At 53.2% G+C, this 21,005-nt stretch overlaps 6 protein-coding genes across 6 annotated transcripts; 4 read left to right on the top strand and 2 right to left on the bottom strand.

The window, feature by feature from the left end:
- Window positions 1–6,282: 6,282 nt before the first annotated feature.
- On the top strand, window positions 6,283–7,213 carry J4E83_005289 (uncharacterized protein; the record flags this gene model as incomplete). Its single annotated transcript, XM_049332208.1, has 2 exons — window positions 6,283–6,528; window positions 6,575–7,213. 2 exons carry the CDS (start codon window positions 6,283–6,285, stop codon window positions 7,211–7,213), a joined length of 885 nt encoding a protein of 294 aa, XP_049188659.1.
- Window positions 7,214–7,737: 524 nt separating this feature from the next.
- On the top strand, window positions 7,738–10,018 carry J4E83_005288 (uncharacterized protein; the record flags this gene model as incomplete). The annotated part of the gene is made up of 2 exons (XM_049332207.1): window positions 7,738–7,772; window positions 7,834–10,018. 2 exons carry the CDS (start codon window positions 7,738–7,740, stop codon window positions 10,016–10,018), a joined length of 2,220 nt encoding a protein of 739 aa, XP_049188658.1.
- A 1,052-nt stretch (window positions 10,019–11,070) lies between these two features.
- On the top strand, window positions 11,071–11,979 carry J4E83_005287 (uncharacterized protein; the record flags this gene model as incomplete). Its single annotated transcript, XM_049332206.1, has 2 exons — window positions 11,071–11,295; window positions 11,347–11,979. 2 exons carry the CDS (start codon window positions 11,071–11,073, stop codon window positions 11,977–11,979), a joined length of 858 nt encoding a protein of 285 aa, XP_049188657.1.
- A 538-nt stretch (window positions 11,980–12,517) lies between these two features.
- J4E83_005286 (uncharacterized protein) lies at window positions 12,518–13,998 on the top strand (the record flags this gene model as incomplete). Its single annotated transcript, XM_049332205.1, has 3 exons — window positions 12,518–12,542; window positions 12,611–12,720; window positions 12,838–13,998. The coding sequence occupies 3 exons, from the start codon at window positions 12,518–12,520 to the stop codon at window positions 13,996–13,998; spliced, it is 1,296 nt and encodes a 431-aa protein (XP_049188656.1).
- Window positions 13,999–14,398: 400 nt separating this feature from the next.
- J4E83_005285 (uncharacterized protein) lies at window positions 14,399–15,790 on the bottom strand (the record flags this gene model as incomplete). Its single annotated transcript, XM_049332204.1, has 1 exon — window positions 14,399–15,790. The coding sequence occupies one exon, from the start codon at window positions 15,788–15,790 to the stop codon at window positions 14,399–14,401; it is 1,392 nt and encodes a 463-aa protein (XP_049188655.1).
- A 2,656-nt stretch (window positions 15,791–18,446) lies between these two features.
- J4E83_005284 (uncharacterized protein) lies at window positions 18,447–19,301 on the bottom strand (the record flags this gene model as incomplete). Its single annotated transcript, XM_049332203.1, has 3 exons — window positions 18,447–18,710; window positions 18,762–19,193; window positions 19,248–19,301. The coding sequence occupies 3 exons, from the start codon at window positions 19,299–19,301 to the stop codon at window positions 18,447–18,449; spliced, it is 750 nt and encodes a 249-aa protein (XP_049188654.1).
- Between the last annotated feature and the right edge of the window lie 1,704 nt (window positions 19,302–21,005).

The following is a 21,005-nucleotide window of genomic DNA, read 5'->3' as shown; positions in this document are numbered from 1 at the left end:
CGGATGGGGGATGGTGAAGGAGGACTGTCTGGCTGCGGAGACAAGTCAAAAATTAGCTCCGTGTTACGGCGAGCTGGTGTGGGTGTTGTAGGAGCAACACGAGATGATGCAGGGGAGACCGAAGGTATTGACTCTGTGAGTGGTAAGGTGTTCCTTATCACTGGACTGGGTCGTACAGTAGGTTCTGGTGATGGTTGGGGATTAATTCCAGGTACTGCCGAAGTGGAGTAGCTGATTTGTGCCGGAGAGGGTCGACCTTTGGTGACTGGTAATGACGGCGGCGAAGATGAATACTTCGTGGACGGAGGAGACGAGGTTACGTCGGTCTCGATAGATGCGATGGAGGCTGAGCGTCTATTAAGATCTTGAGAATCTACGGATGCCTGGGAGGAGCGCTTCTTTTTATGTCTCTCTAGGAAGCTGGATCAGTATGAGGATATGTTGAGGATGAGAGGCCGACTCACTGAAAATCTGTAACATGAGTTGAGAGGAACATGAAAGATATGCCTCCAATGATACTCAGGTCGTCCCTATATATCCCAATGGCTTCAAAAGCTACGATCAGATGCGGCAGAGCTCACAGACCACGAGCGGGGCACATGTACTTTGATAGTATTGATCAACAGCTTGTCGTCATAGTCTGAGCTTGTGAGTATTCCCGATGAGTATCAACAGCTCTACGCGCATGAGCTAGTCCCTCGAACCAGGATGAGCTCTGTGGATGGCTCAAGACAGCCCTAGAGTCGATAATGCAGGTCGGCGATCATGCATCCTAGCCGAGCTTGACACGTCTGGTACGTCGTTTTTGGCATGAGTGAGTGCATTGACGCGCACGCATGGTGCATGAGCTCCACCGTATGGAGTACGTGGGGAGGCTGCGCTTGCTCCGTAGTCGAATGAACCAAGCCAATGCAACTAAGGACCCAGCCGGAGTGGGGAAGCTTGAGCTATGGCGATTTGATCTGGACAAATGCCGCAGCGACTCAACACAATCGCTGCAAGGAGCGGGGCTCAGTCAATCTATGTGAAGGTTATCCAAGACCGGTCAACAGGAGTACCGTTTTGGGAGCTTTGTCATCAGCCTGGTATAGCTGAGAGGCTGCACATCGATGCCATGGCGTCCAGTAAAGTCATCTGGAGTCCTCGTGGTCGAGATTCTCCGTCCCTCAGAACCTGCTTCGATCTGCAGTCTTTCAGAGCCCATGCTAGACTGTCGGAGAAGAAGATTCCAATAGAGTGGTAACCGTACCGCATCCACGACATGCATTCTGCAGGAGTGAGATATCACATGTCTCGCGTTTCATTTTCCATGATTGTTTTTGCATCACCACGCCTTGCCCGTCTCCACTCCCGTCAAACACGTTCTCTTTCCGTAGTTGACGAGGCGGCAAGCACAGGCACCGCCGTTGGGGTGCAATGTCGTTCTCAACAGCGTGGGCAAGCCACGATAGCCTGCAAGCGAGCAGCCTGTTAGCTGCTCCATGAATGGTCGGCGACCACGTCTGCCGTGGCTCTAGATGGAAGTACGAGATACCTCGCTAGTGTTGATCGAGTTTAGGAAGTAGGCGGGGTTGACCGAAGTCCTATAGTGTGGATCTCATGGCCCGCGGCGAGAGCTGAACTGTCGCAATTAGGCCAGGTGGATCTGCGGGCGGAGGAACGGTCCTCCCGCTCTTGGGCCAAGCGGCCCACTCACATCGCTGCTCGCCGACATCTGCAAGCCTCACGATTGATCTGCTCCTAGCATCATCGATGGGCGGCCCGCTAAGGCAGAGTGCAGAGCTGATGGGAGCAGGGCAGACCCACCACTCACGTCGATCGATTGCGCTGCCGGAAATCGGTGCAGGATGTGTCCGGGATCTGGGTAGAGCCATTCCTCAGCCTCGGAGAGAGGTCGTCGATGCGTCTTTGGCTTTCGGCATTTTCCTTTTAGCCCTCCCCGTCGATTTACGCTTCCACGGCAGGGCTCGCTTATCGAACCGCGACAGCATCGTTGGAATCGCTTCTCGACGACGCTCAAGACACCGGCCAGAGATTCTGATAGATGGAAGAAAGATTAGGAGAGATGGGAGAGAGCTGATTCCGCTGCTCAGATTGGCATCGGGCTCTGCATCGACGTGTCCTTCGGAATGTGTGCTTTTTGCTTGTATCCACGCTACGTCATGCGCCAGCCCGCGCCCTAGCCGCAGATCCTGGCCTCCACCCACCTCCACTTCCAAGGCTGTCTGCATCTCCAACTCTAGTTACTTTAGACGATGGCGCGTCCTACCAGCGTCCTTTTTGGCACTTTCTCACCAGTCGTATTCCTTATTGGAGCCACGAAATTACGATTCGGCTCGAACGCCGGGTCATCGGGCTTCCCGGCAACAGCTTCCCCCAGCACGGTACGGAAACCGTGCACGGCTAATCGTCGTCATGTTTTGAAAGCCGGAACATTTTCCCAGCGAATGCTTTTGGTTGATTCGTCCGTGGGATCTGCAGTTTTATGTGTCCTGTAAGGCAATTGGGTTCGGAGAGCTCAGACAGCGTGTAGAGTACCCGTTAACGCCAACATAGCAGTACATGCTTTTAGCATCACGTGTCTAAGTAAGCCTTAGCTTTAGTATTTCTTAACTATAGAAATTCTAAAAAATCTTAACTTAATAACTAAAGTACACTATTATAGTTATATACTACTACTAATACTTAAAAAAAATAAGTATATAAAATTTTTATACTTATACGTTAATTTTTTTATACTTATTTATATACTCTAAAATAGTAACTACTTCTACTTTTTAATAAGTAAGCTTAATACTATAAGTATACTTTAGTTACTTAAAATTTACTACTTATTTTATTAGTAACTCTTATATTAAGTAAAAGTTTACTAATTTTATTATACTTTTTAAAGCTACTTATAATTACTTTAATATAAATAATTTATAAGTAAACTTCTACTTTATAGTAATAGCTAATTTTATTTATAGTAATATAAGTTTTAGTACTAATATTAAATTTTTTATATAAAGTAAATATAATACTTTTAAATAACTTTATAAAAGAGTTTTTATTTAAACTACTACTACTAGTAATAATAACTTCTTTATTAATATTAAAAGCTAAAGCTAAAAAAAGTTTATAATATAAGTAAGACGTATTTTATTTAGAGTTTAAAAATAATAAAGAGAATTAGATTAGTAGACTAGTAATTAATAAGCCTATAGGTATGTACTATAACGTTTTCCGCAGCGTAACATTAGGTATGCTTTTAGCAGTAGGCGTGTCGAAAAATCCTAACAGTCACGCAATCTTAATGAAAGAGCGTCTCCACAAGCCGTGATGGGCAGCTGGCGTCATTGCCGGTCGTTCTTCAGTCACCAACAGGAGAAGATTCCATGTAAAGTGGAGGCAGTGAGCATTACCACCCAGCATGGCGCTACACTAAGCGACACTGCAGCTACCCAGATATCGGCGATGTCTTGGACTCGATACTAGCTCGCCAATATGATACATCTGGAGACTGCGACCGACAGGACCCTCGTCCGAAACGGTACGAAGGCGCAGCCATACCCCCAATCGGACGGAAGTTAGAAGAAGCATCCAAGCGTGGGAGACTGTGGTAACGTAGCATTGCACAAGCTACCACGCTGATCTGCACCACCCTCACAAGTGTCAAGTGTGCTCACGACGGCAAACACGCTACTTCTCGGCTACCGTGAACGGTCGAGCGACAAAAGTCTCCGGTGAGGCTTCGCCGGATCACAATACTCAAGATAGTCTATTGTAACCCCCACCGGGTAATCATCAACAGCACTACGTCTGTATGACGGCATAATTGCTCCGCGAGTCGTTCGCGAGAAAGGCAATACATGGAGTGTTTGAAGCAGACATGCATGCCACGCGAACGTGACGAGCACAGTCAGTGCGAGGCGCTGGGAGCCGTGATTGACATTCTGACATGCCGGATTCCCGTGGCGCCACGGAACGCTCAGCTGAACGTCGCCTCGCTTGTAGTGATCTACTTCAAGTGGATCTTTAGTCTGACTCGAAATGATCGAAGATACAATGCCGCAAATCGCTCCACTTTGATCCTGCATCGCAATTTCAGTGCGAGAAGGATGAAAGCCAATCAGATCGGCTGCGCATGAGAAGCACGGCGAAACCGACACAGTGGGGGTTGCGCAGTGTGGTTAGCAAAGTGTTCCTTGGAGAACTGATCGGCAGTCTGTTTCCGGTGGTTGCGAGTCAAGCAGATGTCTGGTGATATCACAGGTCAGGATACGCGCTCTCCATATTGGACGTCACACATGAGGGAGAATGACAATAGACTTATCGCAATTATCCCTAACTCCAAACTACGACTTCTATGGCCAGTCCGGAGCATGAACAGGCCCTGGTCTGAGTCAAAGATGCATCCTCTTCTTCGATAAGGGAATAATGTTACGCCCTCGATTGCAGGCGCAGAGTTTCTCTTGAGTTCCAAACGCATTACAGCTTCTCCGACCTTGTCGAGATGTCACATTGCAATGAGTATGCGTCTAGCACGATTACTAGACAGTTCCGATGATATACCATCTTTTCGACTTCGATCATAATGTTCAAGTTGTCTCTGGCTTCCATGACTGAACATACCGTTGTGACACTGGAAGCCACTGTCGCATTCCCCAAGATTACGGAAGCCACATTGGGAAGGCACCATTACTCGTTCTTTGTCTCTTGTTACCCGTGTTAGAGAGAGGGACCAAGCATCTATATTGAACCCCGACTTTAGGAAGATTTCAAAACCACAAAGAAATACATGAGTAGCGCACGACTGTCAGCCATTACCAAATCCTGCTGTAAATCATCTCACAAGCATCTGTGGTTCCATAGTAATACACGGGAACCGACATGCATATCCTAACGCAGTCACCCGGTTCCACCGTTCCACGACATGATGCAGGGTGATGTCGGTACTAGTCTTAGTACTCAAAACGCCATGCACAGCTCCAGAACGGGGACTATACTTCACCTGCATAATATGAGCACGATTCTCTCCTACCTGACAGGATTAGCGGTAGGGTTGTATGCTCCTCGCATGCATGGCGTACCTAGTCTGCATACTCAAACGTTGAGATCAGTTCGCGCTGGGATAGACGCAGCAGTAGTGGTAGTGCCTAGGCACCTTTGGTCTCCAACTACTTCGTGATTGCATGCTGAAATACGTCATCTCCAGTTCTCACATGCTCCTTGCGCATCGCATAGTCGGTCGGCGGCCCTTCCTTGATACCCATATGGCATATACGCTTGCGTGTGGTCGTAAAAGCTAGAAACACTATCACACGTCGGTTGGAAGTCGTACCACTAGTATAACCGTGTCTTTTCCGGTTACTTTATAATAATCTGAGTAGCTTGCCTGCTTTGGTTCTGTACTACTACTGGTGTGCGAAGGGAAAGTAAAATAAGACCTCATCCTCGTACTGCGGCAAACATCTAAGCAGCACGTATCAAGAGATTAGAATTATAAGAACATAAGATACCTAGTCTACTGCGTATACTAACGTAGACCGTGATATGCGTGTGAACTTCACTATTCTGCCTAGAAATTGCATGTCCGAGTGATTGACTAGAAGTGGCTTCAGTGTTAGCCAAAGGAGCCCTCTATTCTTCATTCTTCGCGATTTGGTCAAAGGTATAGTAATCTCAACACTCATTTACGGAAGATACATGCCTATGCCTCGGAACGGTGTCTTCATTTCATCCACTCCAGCTTCAACCTCGCCTTCGGAAACCTAGGCATACCGAGCTCTCCGTCTCACCTCAGCCCGAACCCATAATCACGGAGACTTTCCATCTCCGCTCGGCACCGTAATCGAGGAAACCTTCCACTTCCGCCCGCCACCAGAAACCTTCGTTGTTCACAAAAGCCGAGCGGCGATGCCTACAGTTACCCCGCCCCGCCCATCATGCCCCGCACGCGCATCTACTTATCGGTCGCCGACCAACCACGCGTTGTCCATTAACGTGCTAAACGCCGGATGGGTGACTATCGGAAGCGTTCCGATAACGCAGGTGATTACTCGGATTACTTTGGCGGATAGGGAGCTTACGTCTGTAGTTCCGAGGTAGTGACCGAGGTCGTGGTTGCCTTTGTAGGAGGGGTGGCGGTTCCCAAGGTTGGTCCGTCGCGACTTCTGTTTATTGCCGCACGTTGTAACGGAGGGCTCTTTCTACTGCTGTTTCGATACTCGTGCTACTTCGTCTTCGTTTGGAGCTCTTCTTTACCTATCAGATCTACCCGACTATATCTAAGAATACAATATGTCTCCACCGTCAGCAATCGAGCCTCAAGCAGGCGACGAGACCAGAGCGAACACGGTGGCACCGAACGAGCCTGGTCTGAACCAGAAAGATGGAAAGATCGAGATGCTGAAGTTTCCCAAGCCACCAAAGTTTGACGATCCGTACAAGGAGCGGGCGTACCTGAAGGGCCGACTGGCAGCTGCTTTCCGCATCTTTGGAAAGTACGGGTTTGATGAGGGAGTGGCTGGCCATATCACGCTGAGGGTAAGTCGTGTAGCACATGTTGTGCGCAGTATACTGATTGCTTTAGGATCCTGTGGACCCTACGACCTTCTGGGTCAATCCGTTTGGTGTCGCCTTCAGCCTCATCAAATCCTCGGACCTCATTCTCGTCAATGCAAAGGGCGAGGTCATCGATGGTGGCGAGTGCCGACTGTTGAACACGGCAGCTTATATGATCCATCACGCTGTCCATTCTGCCCGCCCCGATGTTGTCGCCGCAGCACACTCGCATTCGATTTACGGTCGCACATTCTGCGCACTTGGTCGCAAACTCGACACCATAACGCAGGACTCATGTGCCTTCCACAACGACCACGTCATCTACGAGTCGTTCAACGGTGTGGTACTGGCCGAGGAAGAGGGCAAGAACATTGCAAAGTGTCTAGGCGACAAGAAAGCTGCGTTGCTTCAGAACCACGGCCTGCTGACTGTGGGCAAGAGCGTAGAGGAGGCAGTATTCTGGTTCATTAGCATGGAGAAGTGCTGTCAATCGCAGCTGATGGCGGATGCAGCGGCGGTTGGGCGGGGTGGCGAGACGGTGAAGATTACAGAGGAGGACGCGGTCTACACACACAAGACGATTGGAAGCTCGCTGGCTGGGTGGTTCAGTGCGAAACCGCTGTTCGACGTTATACACAAGGAGACGCAGGGAGATTATCTGGAGTAGGCGTGTTTAGTCGAATCAAGATCACATGCAAATTGATGGCGTGCTCCAGGGCTGTCAGGGCTCTTCCCGGCCCCACCGGCGTCTTAAGTCCGCCGCCGGACCAAGATGACATATGCGAAGGCGAGACAAAGTTTTTGTTGTTTTGACCTACGCGTTCTCTTGTAGCCAACACGTGCGCGAAAGTAGAGAAAGAAGTCGACACCTGCATGCAGCAGTGAAACACCAGGCGGCAGCGTGGCGTCGAGCACAAACAGCCTAACACCAGACCAACCCCTCTCGAGCGCCCGCTCCAGCTGTCAGCGCGAGAGACGATGGTGTCATAGCGTCTGCAGGGTCGCAAAGTTATAGTGAACCCTGGAGCGTCTGCAGCATCACTTGACGCCGCGCAGCTGTCACCTTGTTTTCTTTTCAAGCCTCTACAATCGCTCTCTCCACCGACTTGCTTGTTCGTATTGGAGGCGCATTGCATACACGACCGTCGCACAGCTGCACGCCAGACGCACGCGAAGCATCTCTAGCGGGGCATGGCGAAGGGTCCTGCAGTCGTAGTCGTCGCCAGGTACCGTCTCACCCAGCCTTCACGGCTCCACATTCCGCTTCTGTAGCTAACTTCCACGCAGACACGGCGCCCGACTCGACGCTGCCGACAAGTCATGGCATCTTTCCTCACCCACGCCGTATGATCCGCCCCTCACGTACGGCGGCTGGTCCCAGGCAAAGGCCCTCGGCCAGCGCATAGCCGCTCTCCTCCACGAGCGTGACATCCAACAGGCAGAAGACGCGAAGAACGCGACCACCAACGACCCCGCCCATCTCGACTTCAGCAAGCTGAGCATCTCCAAGGACGGCAAGGCGCAAGGGCGGCCCAAGAAGAAGCGCAAGATCATCATACACTCGAGTCCCTTCCTGCGATGCGTCCAGACCAGCACAGCGGTCGCAGCCGGCATCTCACAATACCACTCGCCTACCACGCCCCAGCTCAATGTGCCGACACCCCCCTCCAAAGACACCAATGGCTCGCTGGGAGTCCCTTCGCCGAAAGCGCCGCGCACCAAGTCAACCTCGTCGCAGCCCCGAACCTTCGAGCCGCTCGCCGACCCCAACCTCGAGATACTGCCGCGACCCCATACAGGCCCTGAGAGGGTGCTCCTGCGCATCGACGCGTTTCTGGGCGAATGGCTGTCTCCCGAATACTACGCCGACATCACGGCCCCGCCAAACTCAACCATGATGGTGGCAGGCGCCAAAGCTGATCTGCTGCGGAGGGGCGACTACATACAAGAACAACCAAACCCGAACAGCAGCAAGGGTCACTTCCCAGGAGGTTGGATGGGGAACAAGTCGGGGACTAGCACACCGAATGGCGGTAGAGGAGCTGGCACTGCTATGAGCAGTCTGGCTCAGTTTGCGCCGCTTCGAGAGCGCTCCAGCAGTTACGCCGGCCCACTGGGCCTGGAACGAACACCATCGAAAGAAGCAACTGCACCACTGGCGATGCCAACTCAGACACCCAAGCCGACCGCGATACCCAACCGCGTCTACGAACCGCCGCACCCCTCCTACTCCGTCTCGCCCGCCGACCCGATACCACGAGGCTACGTCGCGCACGCCCAAGAAGCCTGCGTCAAAGTAGACTTCCAATGGGACAGCATGCGTGCACCACAGAACTGGGGCGACGGCGGCGAGTACGGCGACGAATGGAGCACAATGCACAAGCGCTTCAGGAGAGGTCTTGCCGGCATGATGGAGTGGTATAGGGTCCACGGCACAGCGCCTCCAAAGGATCAGTTCCCTGGCTTCATGTTTAAGGAACCGCTGCGCTTGACGCCACCGCCTATGTCGCACACAAAGTCCGACCCCTTCCCCAACTTCAGCGATGATCCTACCGCGGACGAGGAGGAAGAGCTGGTTCTGATTCTGATCACTCATGGAGCAGGATGCAATGCGCTGCTCGGTGCTATGACGAACCAGCCTGTCTTGATGGATATAGGTCTGGCGTCGCTGTCCATGGCAGTCCGGAGAGACGAACCTAGGCAGACATCCGCACCTGCCACAATACACACACGAAGACTTTCCGTAGCAGACCCCGGCATGTCAGATACCTACGATATAAAGCTCTCAGCTTCAGTCGACCATCTGCGGCCTGGCGTCGACCCTTCAAAACCGCCATCTGCACAGACACAAACAAACAGCCCAGCCATCACAGCGAGCCCATCCTTGGAGTATCGACGAAGGTTCACAGGATCATCAACGACTAGCAGTCCACTTGATTCCCCCTTCTCACTCGGCGAGCCGTACAGGAACTGGAACAGCTCACTAGGCGGTGTGCGACGGACGATGAGCTCGGGATCCAACTCGAGGTTTGCGCAGAGTGCGACAAGCGGTGCTGCATCTCCATCAGGCGGATTGTGGTCAGGCGCAAGCACACCCGCCACAGAAGCCGACATGGTCCTCAACTTCTCAAACCAGCATCCACCGCCGCCGAAGTCGACTTCCGCTGCCGCAGCTGCCTCTAAATCTAAGAGCAACTCTATCGCACACTTGGATGGCGCGTCTGATGTGAGCAACCGCTTGACAAAACTCGATTCGAAAGAAGAGCGAGAAGTCAACGATAAACCCACTCCTCTCGTTAGTGCCCAGACCCGCAAACAGAGCGCTCCGAGTACTTCTGCTGGCGGTCTCTGGGGCGCCAAGGTAGCCCCAAAAGCCAACAACGGACTCTGGGGACCGCCAAAGTTGGACGACGTTTACGAGCATAGTCATGGGCCTAAGCGGCGATGGACGGTTACGGAGAGGGAGGAGTAGTTCAGAAAGGAAAGCACTAGGCACTCGGGAGCCTACATCAAGATGGAATCATGCAAAGTACGTGACCTATTGTCAACGTAGGCTCCAGGGTATCCAGGTTTTCCCTCGAATGATGTGGAGTTTTGGCAGGCTAGCCGTATCTTCGGTATTCAGCAATGGGCTGTTGGGGTTATTACTGTGTTTCATTGATTCGTGACTAGCATTTGTAGCGGCGGACTATGGCGTTTGATCAGCGAGGGCTACGGCTATGAATGGAATACCCTACCCAAGTGGGAACAATATCTATGAAACACGTGCATGTTGTTTGCCCATGACTGCCGTGCACTCGATCCAATATCGCGCTACGTTTGCCATGCTTCCAGGCCTGGGTTCCACTTTCAACGAGTGACGCAAGCCCATCTCACGGGATCATCATCAGCTGCATTACCTACATACTGCAGGCACCAGTCCGAAAGCCCATTCGGAACACGTAACTACCGCATCCGAGCTGCATACGCATATCGACACATACATCTACATATCTTCACCTCTGCCCCTCTATACAGCGTTCATAACTCGCCCTCCGCAGTGCACACATTTGCACTCGCGACAACCGCGCTCGCCGCGGCAGACCAGCCCCAGCCGACAATTCTCGACCGTAGCCACCCCACCGTTCGTCTCCACCGCACCACGCTAAACCGATCACTCGCATTTGCGCGGGAACCGCAACGCGAGATCTGATAGGCAGTCGGCGGTCGGGCCGATACAATCAAGGCGGGCGCTTCACGCGCAGGCACAGTTAGCGCATTCGCGGTAAAGAAGGCTGGCTTGCATTGACAGTTGGGGAGTGGGCGAACTATTCACGCTTTATCCGTGAACAAGTCTGCTGCAAGGCGGTTTCCAAGCATGTCTGTCAAGTTAGTATCTTCTCTCCTCTTTCTCTCTCGCTCCGTTTCCCGCTCTGCCTGAACGTCCTGTCCTGGCTTTGTCGTATGTGCTTGTGTTGCCCCTCGCATTCCTACCCCGCGGATTGTAACGAGAAGCTTTGGGCATAGTCGCTTTGGCATAGCAGCATGGGGTTCAAGACACACAAGATGAAGAAGTCGAAGTCTGACCGCAAAACTAGTTGGGTTATGCTCGCTGAGAATGGCGGGTACACTCCTCTGCCTGGCGAACAGACACTATACCAGTCTCCTCCTCGAACCACCCTCTCGTTGCAGACTAGCCACCAACGTAGTCCGAGCGAGTCCTACTCACAACAATGCAAGTCGGGCGTCGTATACCTCACAAACCGACGGGTACGTACATACCATCTCCATCATGTGGAATTCGACTAACGTGACCACCAGATGATCTACCTCCCTGTCGCCCCAACCCCCCAACTCCAATCCTTCGCCGTCCCCATTCTCAACGTAACCGATTCCCGCGTTACAGCCCCCTGGTTCGGCGCCAACAAATGGGAAGCCATCATCCAGCCCGTCCAAGGCGGCGGCATACCACCACAGCACGCCGAGCTCGACCTCGTCATGGAGTTCAAAGAGGGCGGCGCGTTCGACTTTGCGAGCATATTCGAACGGTTAAAGGAGCGGTTACGGCAGGCTGTCGAGGTGGCTCGGGAGAGCGGCGGTGACGTGGAAGATGGAAGCAGAGGCGTTGGAGGCGTGAACATGAACAACGTACATCTGGAAGACCTACCGGCATACGAGGAGAGCAGACAACATGCCCGAGTACCGGATCCGCTTCCTAGTCCGCCGATGGACGGCTCTGCAGCGGGCGTAGGCGGTCCTGTCGTTGCGGCTCCCGTGCCGTCCAGTCCACAAGCATCGAGTCCGCTGTCGAGCCCGCGGACTCAACAAGAGCGCTTCGAGCCACCGTCGGATCCGCCGCCAGGCTATGAGGAGACCCAGCGTGGGAGCATTGTAGATGAGTTGGAGAGGCAGATGATGAATAATCCTTGGAAGGAAGATGAGGCGAGGCGGTGAAGAGGAACGTTGTCATGATTAGATGGGTGTGTTTGAGCAGGGCGTTCGGGGTCGTCGGCTTCACATGGCCGCATGGATTATTATCATATTATTCTGATACTCCACTTTGTCTGGGTTACTGGAGACTATAGATTGTGATTTGTTGAGTATGGCTGCTCTCGCGAATGCCGTGTCTGCATCTCAACACCTACACATCCACTGCTGCGTACAACAAAGCATCTTCCGTCAGCATCAGCAACACGACGGCCAGCACCGTAAAACCGCACATGACGAGCAAACTTCCCACACTGACATGTGAAGCACCCCAAAGCGCCCGCAAAGTCGACACCTGGAAGCATGTGAAAGCTAGCTTCCCCCGGAACGGATGACGCGCCCCACAGATGCGCTAACCAGAAGCGTAACGTACCTCGGCGATTCGCATGCGAATGACCTAATGCTTGCCGCGACCGAACGGTAGTGCTGCTTCATATACTTCACGTCGGAGCTTGTTCTTCAGCTTTCCCTTTACACAGCTTCTATATCGACGACAGTACTCAATATGGCCAACCAAGCTCCTAACAAAGGTATGTTGGGTGAGAGTAGAGGAAGTGGCGTTGGTGAATGATGGATCAGGTTGCTGACGGTTGTACAGTTCAAGAACGCCTTACGCAGGTCGAGGGCCATCTCATGGGTGGAAGTGGGAGTCCTGGGGCTGCGGGCTCCAAGGGAAAGAAGGGGTTGTTGGAGAAGAAGGCTGATGACGTGAGTTGCACATCTTTTCTCTGAGCGATGCGACGGCAACTGTTCGATCAGCTCCACGTTCTTCCAGCTGAAGACTCGTTACTGTCATTGAAGTACCATACTAACCTCATCTCCCAGATTGTCATAACCTGCGCCCTCCGCACCGCTTTCACCAAGGGCGGAAAAGGCGGCTTCAAAGACACGCAAGCCTCGGACCTCCTCCATGGCGCCTACAAAGCACTCCTCCAACGCTCCGGCATCGACCCCAACCTCGTCGAAGACATCGCCGTCGGCGCCGTCCTCGCTCCAGGAGGCGGCGCAACCGAATTCCGCGCCGCAGCCCTCGCCGCCGGCTTCCCAACCACAACAGCCGTCAAATCGCTGAACCGACAATGCTCCTCCGGCCTGCAAGCCTGCGTCGACATCGCCAACGCCATCAAGAGCGGCATGATCGAAATCGGCATCGGCGCCGGCGCAGAAAGCATGAGCACACAGTACGGTCCCGGCGCCGTCTCTGAGTTCTCCGAACTCCTCGAGTCGCACAAGGAGTCTGCGAACTGCAAAGTCCCCATGGGCGTCCTCTCCGAGCAAATGGCGAAAGCAAAGAACATCCCCCGTTCCGAGCAAGACGCCTTCGCCGCATCCTCCTTTCAGAAAGCCGTCGAGGCCCAGAAGAACGGTCTGTTCGACGAGGAAATCGCACCTCTCCAGGTCAAATGGACAGACCCCAAGACACAAGAAGAACAAACCATCACCGTATCCAAGGACGACGGCGTCCGACAAGGCATAACCGCCGAGTCTCTCGGTAAAATCCGCCCCGCCTTCTCAAAAGACGGATCTATCCACGCAGGCAACGCCTCGCAAATCTCCGACGGCGCCGCCGCCGTGCTCCTCATGAAACGCAGCACCGCCCAGCGCCTCAACCAACCCATCATCGGAAAGTTTGTGCAAGCCTCCATCGTCGGCGTCCCGCCGCTCATGATGGGCGTGGGCCCCGCTGCTGCTATCCCCGTTGTGCTCGAGAAGACGGGTCTCGATAAGCAGGATGTGGATATCTGGGAGATTAACGAGGCGTTTGCTAGTCAGTGTCTTTACTGCATTAATGAGCTGGGGCTGGATGTTAAGAAGGTCAATCCTAAGGGTGGTGCGATTGCGTTTGGGCATCCGCTTGGTGTTACGGGTGCGAGGCAGGTTAGTACGCTGCTTACGGAGTTGAGGAGGACGGGCAAGAGTGTGGGTGTTACGAGTATGTGTGTGGGTACTGGTATGGGTATGGCTGCTGTTTGGGTTGCGGAGTAGGATGGTAAAGTAAGGGTTAGGTTGAATGTATGTTGATTACATGATGATATGATGGGTAAAATGTTATGTACTGTGAATGATATATACAAGAATTTTCGGTTATCCTTCTTCTTCTTCTTCAATGCTCGGCTCGTTTGGGGTGATGTCTGCAGTAAGTGTGTCAGTTCTTGATGCCCCAACTGCGAACACTGCTTTCACTCGGAACGTCACTCCTGCTCTGTCTACATCTCGACACAGGGGAATGGCCCTGTGTCATAGTATCTTCCCTCTCCCTCTTCACGCGCGCGTCTTCGCATCTCGAGCCTTGCGCTCGAATCCCATGCTGCCGCGGATCTGACTCAGCCCTCCCAGGTATGTATTTGGAATATCAACGTGCTTGCTAGCACGCCTCCCCCACCCTTCACCCAGCATCAATAGTATATTCGTACGGCAAATCCCCCTCACTGGGGTTAGGATGCAAGCGAATCACACTGCCTCCACTTCCGAGCGAACTTTCGCTCGAATTGGGCAACAGAGTACTCGGACTTCTGCGCGGCCTCTCACGGACTATGACAGAGCCTGTCTCTGACCCTGAATCTGCATGCGAGCGTTGCGAAGGTGTACGCGGTGTACCGTAGAGGGTGGAACTGCGCTGTTGTTGGCGCGACGGAGCAGTGCGGACGGTTTGCGGGGAATGCGTAGTCGAATTACTATCGGCTGATAATAGGGAGCTGTTGAAAGAGGACAGCGAAGCTTGGCGCTCGAGTTGCGGTGTGCGGTAGGGGAGTTGGGAGTGCGAGGAGCTGCTTGTTTCAGAGCTTGATTCTGTGGGCGCGAGACTGCGTGTGTCGGATTCAATGTCCTGGGCGCGGGCTTCTTCGATAACGCCCGGGTCGACTTCTGTCATGCCGTTCAGGATCTCTGCAAAAGTGGCCATGGTGTCGCGGAATTGTGTCTCGGTTAGGCTTGCGGTGGAGAAGCGGGCGTATTCGTATTGCGCGAGGAAGGTGGCACCGAGAGAGGGTGGATTGAGCAGCCCGAATTCTGCGAGGCGGGCGAGGTATTCGCGGAGGCCCATTGCGCGTGGGCGCTGGAGGAGGGTGACGATGCGCGCATCTGGGAGGGGCGGCGCGTTGTCGGGGTATTGTTGGGCGCTTTCTTCGAGGGCTGGGTCTGGCGGTGCGAGGGAGACGGCTTTCGCTTCGATGAGGTTCGGTAGTTCGCAGATGACGCCCCAGTACTGGAGGTTTGGCAGATCAGGCGACGAAGGTGACGCCCAGCCTGGATGCGAGACGTTGCCCCAAGGCGGCGAGTTCGCAGACACGGGGATGATTGTCGCGTCCGGCGCATGGTGATGGTGATGATGGCCTTTCTTCTTGTTCGCCTTGTGCTTCTCCCTTCTGCTCTCCGCGGTGTTTGGTCGCGATTCCTCGCCCTTCTCTTCGTCCACGTCGACTTCGCCGCGAACGTCCCTCGGCCTGCTGTCCCATGCAATGACCGCGCTTCTCTTAAAGTGCTTGACAATCATCCATCGCACACCCTTGCCCACCTCTCCTTCCTCTATTGGCACATAGCTCTTGGGTATCGCAGCAAGCACAGTCCTATTCGTGTAGATGCGCGTCGAGTAGATCAACAGGACAATCAGACAGGTCAACAGGTAGACACCTCCGATGACAAATAGCTTCTGGAGCTCTTTGGATTTGATCGATTGGTATATTGTGTCGGCGGGCGTAACGGCGAGGAGCAGGAGCAGGATTATGAGAAGGGTGGTGTACGTGGTCGAGTACCAGATGCGGAAGAGAGGAATGCGCATGGCGGCAGCGGTCGTAAGGGCTCGGCGTAAGGAATGTAGGCATCGGTCTGAGGATATTACAAATTAGAGCTAGAGAAGTGAAGTGTGGCTACATGGCCTGGATGCGCTGAGGATGCAGCTATGCGCTCATGGTGGCTGCTGGTGAAAGGAGGGAAGGCGCGCCATGCTACTGACGCAAACGGCATGCATGACGCACGGCCCACGTGTTTGCATCTCGTTTCCCACACAATCAGCGACTACCCTCTAAATTCCAGGGAACTTTTCTTGAAAATGAATCCACTGACTTACAGCAGTACGCATGACCTGTGTCTTTTACTCTGGCACTTTCTTCGTTTCTCTGTGCCCCTCTACATCCATACACCAGCCAGCGCAGAAACGCCGTTCCTCCATCGATACCTAGGTACCTTCGACCGTGACGTAGCATAGACGCTCGGAGAATTACCACACCACCCCTTTCAAGGAATTAATTGAACACCGACTCCTCGACAAAGTATGACTCCCGAAACAGGCCTCCTGAAGCAACATTGCTTTCGAATTTTATAAACATATGTTCTAATACTAATGCAAACTTCAGCGCACCTGTTCAATCTCCTGCTTATACGAGGCAGCACGTCGGCTCTCGCCTCCTTGTACAAACGTTTCGAAACATCAAAGACTAGGATCTCATGATTGACCAAGCGGTCTATGCTCACTAGCTGAGACACGCAACAACGCAAGCCGCCTCTAACGCCTGAACTCAATAAACTTCACGATGGAAACGCGGGATGTCTCAGGAGCTTGGTACTTCCCTGACGCTTTATCCGCCAAGGTTATCAGGTCTATACCAAGTTTCTTAATCACATCTTCATTCTGCTGCCCAAAATGTGGTTCAACTCTTCCAGGTACTGTATAGCGCTAACCTTCCCTTATCGTTCACGGCCATGCACGTTCGCAAGGGCTTCTGAAGGTTAGGCGTCCGGCCCCAAACCGGCGTGCGCTGGTTGCACAGTGTTTCTTATTCCTTTTTTCGTTTGTCTCCTGATTCTTCACAAGTCCAGCGTCACATCTTGATTTCTTCATTCTTCATATTCTCAGTCATATCCTGCTTCATCGCATCGTCTTGCTTAGTAGCTACGGTGAAAGGTAGGTTTACTGGAGGGCTGATGATGAAGCTATCATATGGATGACTTCGCGAACCTGTGGCTTCGAACCAAGACTACCTATGAATACACCACAACACAATTTCGGACTGCGGTAGTCCCCGGGCTACCGTGTAGTCAATCTTCGACCAAACCTGGACCGCTCGTAAACACCACACAGAACGAGCTAAATCGATACCCTTCCACAAAGCTTTCGAGCTACGCGGCACACCGTTTGCCCTTTTCGACAAACCCGACCGAAGGCATCACGCGCTGAGACGTGATGGAGCGCCGCAGGACAAAGAGGAACAGGCAGGAAAGTAATTCACTCCATTGAATTTCACTTCCTAAGCACTGGCTTGCAAAAGAATGTCCGAGCTCTGGGGCAATCGAAGAGCTTGGCTCCGCAACCAAAGCCCCCGATCTCTTCCCATTTCGCTCAACCCGGCCCCGAGTTACACCTTCACCGTAAACACCAGGTTCAGCCCCGCATGCGTTCACTTTTTCGCTTTCCAGCAAACACTTCGACCACTGAAGCGCTACATCGACCCACGTTCAGACGCCGCAGCGGGCTACCGACTTCGCAGTCAGGGACCTCCTCTTCTACCCCGAAACTTCGCACAGCGCCTCCACTCTTGTGCTTTCGACCACCCATACCACTAAGTCGAACCCAGTCAGGAGGAAACACATAGCACATCCTTATCATCGCACACTCTCGCACACTCTCGCGCGCGCTCGCTCTGGACACCGCCTTGATTAGTGACAATGGCCGCCCGTGCCGTACAACAGAAGGCTATATATGACCGTCGCTGGGTTCATCTACTACTTCCATTACGACCAGCAGTTCAAGATGAGTCCGCACCTCTTCTAACCTGGAGAACATGGAGCAAGATGGCTTGTTCAAAGTAGGAGTATGACCCAAGCATAGTATCGCTGGTGCAAATAGGTATCCAGCAGCGACGGTCATACTTCTCGGGTGGGCAGTCAATGATCACATGCAGTCACATCACATCACGAGGGTGGAGAAGACTATTATGATCGTGATAACATTACTGCCTAACCTGTTTCAAGGCCAAGGGTCATGTACACATACACGATGGATGCTTTGAAGCACTTCCATCGATGAGAGCTCTGGTGTCGTATCGTCAACCTTTTCGAGCTCCCGGTGCGAGCTTTTACGGTCGCACTGTCCGAACGTCCTCGCGTTCCTTCCTCCGCCCGTTGTAGCAATCTTTGGGACCATCCCCTCACGCCGCCCGCCGACGTGTTCGTACCCGTAAATGGAAAGAGAAGAGAGTAAAAAGCCTTCGTGACCCGGATTAAGAGAGGTTGAAGGCACCCCGCGTGCAGATGTCTAATCGTGTCGAGGGTAATTTGGAGTTTTGAAAAGGCATGAAAAGGAAATGCCGCCCACCGTAACACCATGCAATGCCGCAAAAAATGACAAGTTAGAAGGAAAGGTCCAAGTCGTAGCCATGTCACCAGTGAAGGTGTGTGGTCAAGGCTCTTTGAGGCCGGATCCTGGGAGAAAAGAGTGCTCATGACTTGCGGAAGTCCGACAAGACAGGGTAGATGAGCTCGAAAGCCTGGTAGATCTCCTCACGGACCTTGGCACCAGTGAGGACAATCTTGCCAGATACGAAGATCAAGAGGACAATTCTCGGCTTCATCATACGGTAGATGAGACCAGGGAAGAGCTCAGGCTCGTAGGAAGAGAAAGTGTGATGGCGAGATGCAAGACCCTCGAGACGAATGGGGAAGCGAATGTCGCAGGAGCCAACGATGTTCTGAATCTTGAAGTCCTATGGTGACGTTAGCATTGAATCATACGTACTTAGTCCGATGCGACGTACGGTGAACTTAGCGCTGAACCCGAGCTTCTGGATAATCCGCGCATATTTACGGGAAGCAAGGCGGCTGTCGTCTTCAGACTTGGCACCGGTTACGACCATCTTTCCACTCGCAAAGACCAAGGCCGTCGTCTTCGGCTCGCGAATACGCATGATCACGGCAGCGAAACGCTTGGGGTTGTATTCGGCATTACGGGCGTGAAGAGCGATGGTCTTGAGATCGAGGCGAGCGGACAGGTTGACGGTAGCGACAATGTTCTGGAGAGTAGGCACGATACCAGAGGGCACTTGACCGTTCTGAGTATCAGGAGTAGCCGCTGGGGTCGCAACACCGTTCGCGTTGTCGGCAACCTGCTGAGTGTTCTGCTCGGCGGTTGGCGCACTCAGGTCGAGGTTCGCGCCCTGGGGGTACGAGAGAGATCCAGGAGCGACGAACTGAGAGCGAACGTTAGAACAATTTGACAAATGGGAGACATCACAAGAGCTTACCGTCTGAGCCTGGGCGGCGGTGGACGGGTGAGAAGTGAGAGAGTTGGGATCCATGATGAGATTATTGATTGGATTTGGAGTGATAGACTCTTGAGGAGAGCGGTATCTTGACAGACTGCGCAGGTCAGAGTGTGTTCTAGAGCGACAGCGACGGTCAAGTCGGCGGACTACGAGATCGCGAGGTGTAGAGCGAGGTCGGTCGACACCGGAGGGGTGTCTATGAGATAGGTGGAGACGGTACCGGAGGCAGGAGAGCTACAAGCGAATGTGTCCCTCGCGTACGTTGACAAGTATGCCGTCGAGTGGTGCTGTCACAGTGGACGGCGGGTTAGTGTGTAGATTAATTGACCAAAAGCGTAGCCAGCAAGCCTTTGGCGGGGTAAGTCGAGATTGCGACTGAGGATGAGGCTGCTGTTGGGCTGTCGCAGGCTGAATATAGCTAGCGCCGATCGCGACCTCTGAGAGAGTGGATATGTGCGAAAATGGCACACCGGGATTTCTGAGTCGCAGTATTAGAGAGCGCGCAGTTGAAAAGGTGAGTTTTCGATCTGCGGCGATGGTGGAGTAGAGAGTTGAGGTGTTGCGACAACGGCGGGCTCGGCGGAAATCTCGTTAAAAAGTTGGGGGGGAGGCCGAGTACTTATAGTAGTGGCTGCCTGCGTGCCAAGCCGTTAGCGCCCCGCTACGTCGCAGGGATTGGGCGGCGATTGGGGCTTAGCCTCAGATTCCCGGTAGCGAGAAGATTCTGCTGTGAGTAAAAGGGGCTCCCAGCGTCATGCGCAACCGTTTCCCTTCACTCCCCCAGCTTCACCCCGCATATGCGACGCTGCAATCACTGAGCCCGTTTGCTTGTGTCGACTGCAGCGCTGCCGACAGCCTCTCCGCGACACTGGAAGGTGCAGCGCGCATGTTGCTGCCTTACTGATGCGCGCAGGTCGGCCGGTGCCTTCCCTCGTTACCAGCGATGACGACGCACTGACCCGGATTGAGCGATGGCCCAAATCCAGCCCGTCCACTCGACCCCGTCGCCTCACTTGCCGCACTCTGGCCACCAGCAACGGCGCAGAACGAAGAGAAAAACTTATCGCGACACCTTTCCTTGGACCCCTTGGATTCTGCTGGTTGAGTTGCCGCCCTTTGAAAGGCGTGCGACGACCTGAGACACTTGCGGTACGCTGCGCCTCCCCCGGGCCTGTTTAGGCACGCACCCTGTGAAAGTGCAAACAATAGAACACGCAATCACGGCGACAACAAAGAACTTGATGGGCGAAGGGCGGCCGCATGCGAGATTGTGATCCGGGGATGATCGTGGAGGCATTGGGAGGGTGCAGCCTGGTGCACGACTTTTTGGGTGTTGCATGGATCGTCGGCCTATGACTCACGCCCGCCCTCACCGGAAACCGACACATCTCCCCTTGCCATCAGCCTCCGCCTCCGCGTTGCTTTTGTAGTCTGGACCCCATTTACACGTGTCTTCAACCCTGGAGTAGTTTGGTGCTGAGCCAGTTGTCGACGGTGACAGGGTCTTCACGCAGGTATAGTCAAGTGGGTCTTATCAGTTGATTGCGTGTCTAGTGAGCAAGTACATGTGTGAGTGAGCTTTCACTTTAATCCAATATGGACTTCTTTTTGCATACAAAAGTAGTGAAATTACTATGTTTGCTACTGCGCCTAGTGAATTATGCCCTCAGACGCCTGTCGTTGAATGATGCTTCTCTTGAGATCAATCATGCAACGAACTAGATGTGCATCGAGCTT

Source organism: Alternaria metachromatica, assembly GCF_023757995.1.
Source record: "Alternaria metachromatica strain BMP 0045 chromosome Unknown scaffold_10, whole genome shotgun sequence".
In the NCBI taxonomy this organism is placed as follows: Eukaryota; Fungi; Ascomycota; class Dothideomycetes; order Pleosporales; family Pleosporaceae; genus Alternaria; species Alternaria metachromatica.
This window is presented reverse-complemented; position numbering and strand designations above follow the sequence as displayed.